The sequence below is a fragment of the Nanorana parkeri genome, unplaced genomic scaffold (assembly GCF_000935625.1).
Source record: "Nanorana parkeri isolate BGI_ZX_2015 unplaced genomic scaffold, ASM93562v1 scaffold234, whole genome shotgun sequence".
NCBI lineage: Eukaryota > Metazoa > Chordata > Amphibia > Anura > Dicroglossidae > Nanorana > Nanorana parkeri.
In genome coordinates, this window is record NW_017306502.1 from 142,201 (window position 1) to 148,237 (window position 6,037).

At 37.8% G+C, this 6,037-nt stretch overlaps 1 protein-coding gene across 9 annotated transcripts in view; it reads left to right on the forward strand.

The window, feature by feature from the left end:
* Positions 1 to 6,037, forward strand: part of CASK (calcium/calmodulin dependent serine protein kinase) — a 240,822-nt gene that overhangs the window by 72,282 nt on the left and 162,503 nt on the right. For all 9 annotated transcript variants that reach the window (XM_018556336.1, XM_018556340.1, XM_018556337.1 and 6 more), the window contains exon 4: positions 5,557 to 5,634. In XM_018556336.1, the coding sequence (XP_018411838.1) occupies positions 5,557 to 5,634 (78 nt within the window). The remainder of the gene's footprint in view (positions 1 to 5,556; positions 5,635 to 6,037) is intronic.

A 6,037-nucleotide genomic window follows, 5' to 3' on the forward strand; every position in this document is an offset into this window, starting at 1 on the left:
GCGCGGTGCGGGTGTGTGTGTGGAGGGGGGGGGGGGGGGGGGGATTGGGAGGAGATCGGCGAACCTCCGTTCACCAATCTCTTCCCCGTACTATGGGACTGGAAGTGATACAGATTACATCACTGTTGGTACTATAGTAGAGCTGCAGCTAATGATTATTTTCAAAATCGATTAGTAATCTGCACTTCAATAGCTTATTTTAGGTGTAAAGGTGACACTGGGGGTCTGTAGTACCTGTCACTACCAATATGCTATCACATGGGGGGCTTGGAAGTCCCCCTATGTGATAGCAATTAAAGTAAAGTGAAAAAATAAAATTAATAAAATGTAAAAATAATTGTAAAAACATTTTTTAAAGGCCCCCCGCGAGCACTCTAGTCTTCACGTAAACACGCATCAGGTGTGCCTACTTATGGAAACGAGGATCACGCTACACATGGGTATCGCTGTGCACGCCAGAGTGAGAGCAATAATTCTAGGACCAATATTTATGCGCATCTCCAAACTGGTGACCTGTGGGTGCTTTTAAAGTGTTATAGGAAAAATAGGATGTTTCCACGATGGGGTGTGCAAGTACCCAGAGGGAGAAACGAAAAAGGGGCTTTTGAGAAACAATTCCAGGACCTCAAAAATAAAATCTTAGAAATACATTTATTGCAAAAATCGTTTTTTATACATTTAAAAATAAACATTAAAAAAAAAACCACAGTAGGTATAAAACATATGTGGGTACATTCATCAGCTGGTGAAATTACCGTACAGTTCTGAGGTGTATGGTACTTATTTTTCTCTCTCAATTTTTCAAAGTTGTATACATGCTCCTATATATACAACTTTGAAAAATGGGATACACGGAATATATAGGAGCATGTATACAACTTTGAAAAATTGAGAGAGAAAAATAAGTACCATACACCTCAGAACTGTACGGTAATTTCACCAGCTGGTGAATGTACCCACATATGTTTTTTACCTACTGTGTTTTTTTTTATGTTTATTTTTAATAATTTTTGCAATAAATGTATTTCTAAGATTTTATTTTTGAGGTCCTGGAATTGTTTCTCAAAAGCCCCTTTTTCGTTTCTCCCTCTGGGTACTTGCACACCCCATTGTGGAAACATCCTATTTTTCCTATACCATAATCCGGGGTGCGAAACTTCCAGCACCTCTACACTTGCGACACATGTCTACTAATGTTATCCGCTTTTAAAGTGTTGTCTATGGACTTTTTGGGGTACTGAATTCTGTCGCAGTTTCACGGACGCACAAAATTTGTATCCTGGTCATGTTGGGCATCTATTTACTCGTTGTAACCTCATCCTTGTGTTTTGGGGCATTTTAGTGAGTTGCGCTAATATCGTGCAACATAAAATTTGCAACTGCCACATTTTATTCTATAGGGTTTTTACTTTCAGAAAATATATAATGTTTGGGGGTTTTAAGTAATTTTCAGGCCTACAATGTAGAATATAATATGTACACAAAAAAATTAAAAAAAGGCCTTGGTCATGAAGGGGTTAAATACCACCAAAAGAAAGCTCTGTGTCCCCAAAAAATTGTATAAAATTAATTTCAGTACAGCGTTGCATGACGGAATGTCAGTCAAAGTTAAGGAGGTTTGGCAATGGGGCTCCTGGGATTTGTGCATTCCTGTTTTTAATGTATGATTTGATATATTTTTTATATATATATTTAGGGATGCACCATTAGCATTTTTCGAGACCAAGTACAAATATTTGCACTCACAGATACAAGTACTGATACATTTTGTTTAGTGTCATGTGAGTTTTTGAGCAGTTCGAAAAGCTCTTTTAACTGCCCAACAAAAGAAATCCAATCATTTTAAATGGCCTGCCCTGGTTCACACCTGAACAGAAAAACGCCTAGCAGGAAAACGCCAGACGCCTGATAAGATACAGTTAAAAGCACTTTTCCTCCCCATAGACTTCATTGGAAATGCCCAAAAACACGCAGTAGAAGCATGTTGCACATTTTTGGCAAGCGTTTTTGCGCGTTGAGACACGCCTTCTTCCATTGCCCACAATGGTTTATGAGCTGCCAATCAAAACGCGTGTCTTCATGTATGCGCATTTTAATGCGCATACATAAACGTGCAAGTAACCACAGGCTGCTAAGGCGTGTACAAACGTGCAAAGACGGTGCGGCCTAGGTGTGAACCAGGGCTAAAGGTGTCTTGGTTGTTAGTTTGAAGATATGAGTAAAGTTACTCTTTACACAAAAGAAAACTTTGTTTTACATTTTATTCGTAAACAAAAATTGCATGAAGTACGTTAGTTCTGAATAATCAGAGAACATCAACTCCTAGCACGTGTGCTATCACCTGTTCTGCTGTATGATAGTACAAGTTGCCTGTTTAATACTGTGAGAAGAAGCTGAACCTAGGTTTTAACTAGGGATTCACCGATACTGAGTATTTGGGCGAGTACTCGTATTCGCCCAAATGCTCCGATACCTTTACCCGATACTGGAATTTTTTGGTCAGAGGAAGATATTTTAGATTCCTCCATCAGTTTTAGCATAGATGGAGGAATCTGTTGCATTTTTTCCCATCTGACCATAGAAAATCTGCAGATACTCTATAGGTGTATGGCCAGCTTTACTCTACTCTGGTGCATTGTGAAATTTAACTCATCATAATGCTTTTAAACATTTAGCACAGTATATAAAAAATAATGTAGAACCTGCGCTATGAAAGTATGTGTATCAATATTCAATGCAACTGCAGTGATAATTATAGTGAAAAACACTAGTGAAAGAAAAATATACAGGTCGCTGTGCCGACTTACACACTTAGTTGGCGCGGTGACCTGCATATATATATATATTTTTTTATTAGCGCAGTATAAGATTGATATCAAGAAGATCTTTATATGAAAAAGGAAAAAAAAGAAGACTCTTCGAAGTGAACCTGTTAAGTAAAATAAGACAGTGATGATCATGTGGGAAAATATACTTCTCAAGTGATTTCTCACTTGTTCCAGTGTGTAGTGTTCCAGCTGAGAAACAACATCTGTTAGTTCATAGGAAATACTGACTTTCTGCCAAGTTGCCTGCTTAGATGGCACTCTGCCCTCCAGCTGCTCCCCTTCGCGAGGTGAAGCCAGAGATTGATCTCCCTACAAGGCAAGACAGTAAAACTTTGCCTCGTCAAGGAAGTACATGGCATATTGTAGAAGCAGGGATGTAGTTTATTTCCTAATACTGGGGAAATAAATTAAACTGGGAAGGGTATATGACCACTGCACAGGGAACAGAATGTACACAATGCAGGGGCTATAATTGAAAGCCTCTAACCCATTTTTCTCTCACTTGAAACCAAGATTGCGCTGGCCATTGCGCATTTGACGAATGCGCAATGAACTTTGCGACATTGGGCTCAGTAAAAATTGGTAAACAGTCGTTTAAATATTCTATAATTGGCCACAGACTTGCTTTAAAGGACATGTGACGGTGTTCTTTGTGATAACAGAACTTAAATGCAGCTTTGTGCTTTTAATTACACCATACGACTATTGTGCTTCCCTTAACTTGCCCTATGTTTGGTGCTGATGAAAATATCTATGTATAAATATCACTACAATACAACGACAATATCATTGACTGACTGACCATATACAACTCTATCCAGCCACTCAAACTAACAAGTAGATGTCCTGGTGTTTTATAACATTTGATTTTGCACAGTAATTGCTGTCTCTTTAAAGAAGAACACCAGGAAAAATGGAGGCTACCCCCTCACGGCTTTAGTGCTCGTTAGTGTCTAGGTGAAAAAAAAAAGTTGTACTCACCAGACCATCCGAGTTGGCTTGTTCTTAGACCGCTGTCTGGAACGTCCCTTCCCCTTTCCTGCAGTAGTCTAAGGATCCTAGTGTCATCACACTCTATACACTGTGCATAGACATGAGGACGCCAAGTGAGTATAACTAACTATTTTTTTTAATTATTTTTTTTTTGCACCTAGACAAAAACGAACACTTAACTCTTGCAGTGCGGGGGTAGCCCCATTGCAAGGGTGAATACAATTTTTTTTTTCTGTAGTAATTCTTTAAGAACAAGCATTTTATTACCTTAAAGTGGACATTTTCCCTTTTCATTTAAAAAAAAAAAAAAACACATCTGTGTGCAGCTCTGCATGCTGATAGGAATGAAACATGCTGATTTTACATTAATTAGTTAAACATGTTTTTTTCTTTTACTTACAATTACTGTTTTTCCCACTTCCTGGTTGTGTGAGACACTGGTGATGTAGCCCTGGCCTCACCGATGCATTCTGGACAGGCTACATCACCAGTGCCTTCCTGGGAAATCTTATTGGCAAACTGTTATATTTAACAATTTATTTGTAGGTTGACATTACTAAACATATGTAAAGGTGCCTGTTGTAATTTCTAAGATAAGGGTGAAGTTCCTCTTTAACCAGTCCCCCCTAGCAATAGAATTGGCTATATCATGACAATATACAATGACACATGTACAAGCTTGATTGAACAAAATGCATTTGTTGGGTGCAGGTGATGTGTGGCTGCTAATCAGTTGTTCTACTAGACTAGCAATTGGTTTATAATAAAAAAAAAAAAAATGAAAGGCACTAACATGTAGGGCTGTAATGGTACCAACCAAATGTTAATAGTTACATAGTATTTGAGGTTGAATAAAGACACATGTCCATCAAGTCCAACCTAGTGTGTGTGTGTGTGTGTGTGTGTGTGTGTAAAGATCCCCGAGTCATCTCATTTTTAGGAGTACTTGTACCCCTGTATATTACCGTTTCTCAGGAAATCGTCCAAAAGCTTCTTGAACGATTCCACACTATTAGCTGAAATCACTGCTTGTGGCAACGAGTTCCAGACCCTAACCGCGCGAAATGAGAAGAACCCCCTCCGCCCCTTGTGTTTGAATTTTTTTTTTTTTCAATAAAAATCAATTCTTTTAAAACTTTTTAAAAATATTTTATGACAATTTCATTAGACATTTAAATGGAATACAATTTTTACGGATGGGGTACCTCGACCCACCCATGCTTTTCCTCGATCTGTTAATCTGCTTAAAAAAATATAGATATGCACATAAATAATGCTTGTATGTAATAGGTTAAATTATTTCTAGTGGTGATCTAAAGTTGAAAGTGATCAGATGCTTAGTTTGCTATTGTGTCTGCTCTCACTAATCTGAACACCCCTAGAGTGAAAGAAATGGGCTTTGACCTGTTCTTTTTCTAAAGCCGTTTTTTTTTTTTTTTTTTTTTATTGCTTCAGATAAAGTCCCGTCAGCTCACATTATATCTGTGTGTTTTTGTTGAAATAAATTGCAGTAAAAATAGAAAATGAATTAACAATTGGAAGTTGCATTGTGATGCATCGTCACGTTAGCCAAATCTTTTTTTAGCACTTGGATAGATTGATGCAATCATTTACTGTGTCTGCCCAGCTTGTAACATAGCATTAAATCATTAAATATTCTTAGCAGGTAAGTATTATTTTCCATAATCGTTTTCTTGCAGAATTCCTGACTTCCTTTTTTTATTTGTTAATGCAGCATGGATGGAGCCGATTTGTGCTTTGAAATCGTAAAGCGAGCTGATGCCGGCTTTGTGTACAGTGAAGCTGTTGCCAGGTAAGTGACTGCCAACATTGATACGAGGGCACTTATTGGGTGCTTTCCTAATGCTTATTCATTAAAGTGCATTTAAAGCAAGATAACAGCATTGGCTTAAAAAAAAAAAAGAAATCTATTAGATACATTATGACAAGATTAAGAAAATCTAAGGCCTTGTAAAAATCGATGTTAAAGCTTTCTAGGGTACTGTTTTTTTTTTGTTTTTTTGTTTTTAAATAAACCTGTACCTTGCCCATGCTGGTAAACAATTGCAGGTTGGTTTGTTTATAACTGGTATTGATATAGCTCCAACACCTTCCGCATCACTTTACATGCTGCAAACTCGCATCAGTACCTGGCCTCAAGGAGCTTAAAATATACAGACACATGCTAGGACTGATTCAAGTATCTCTCTTCCCCC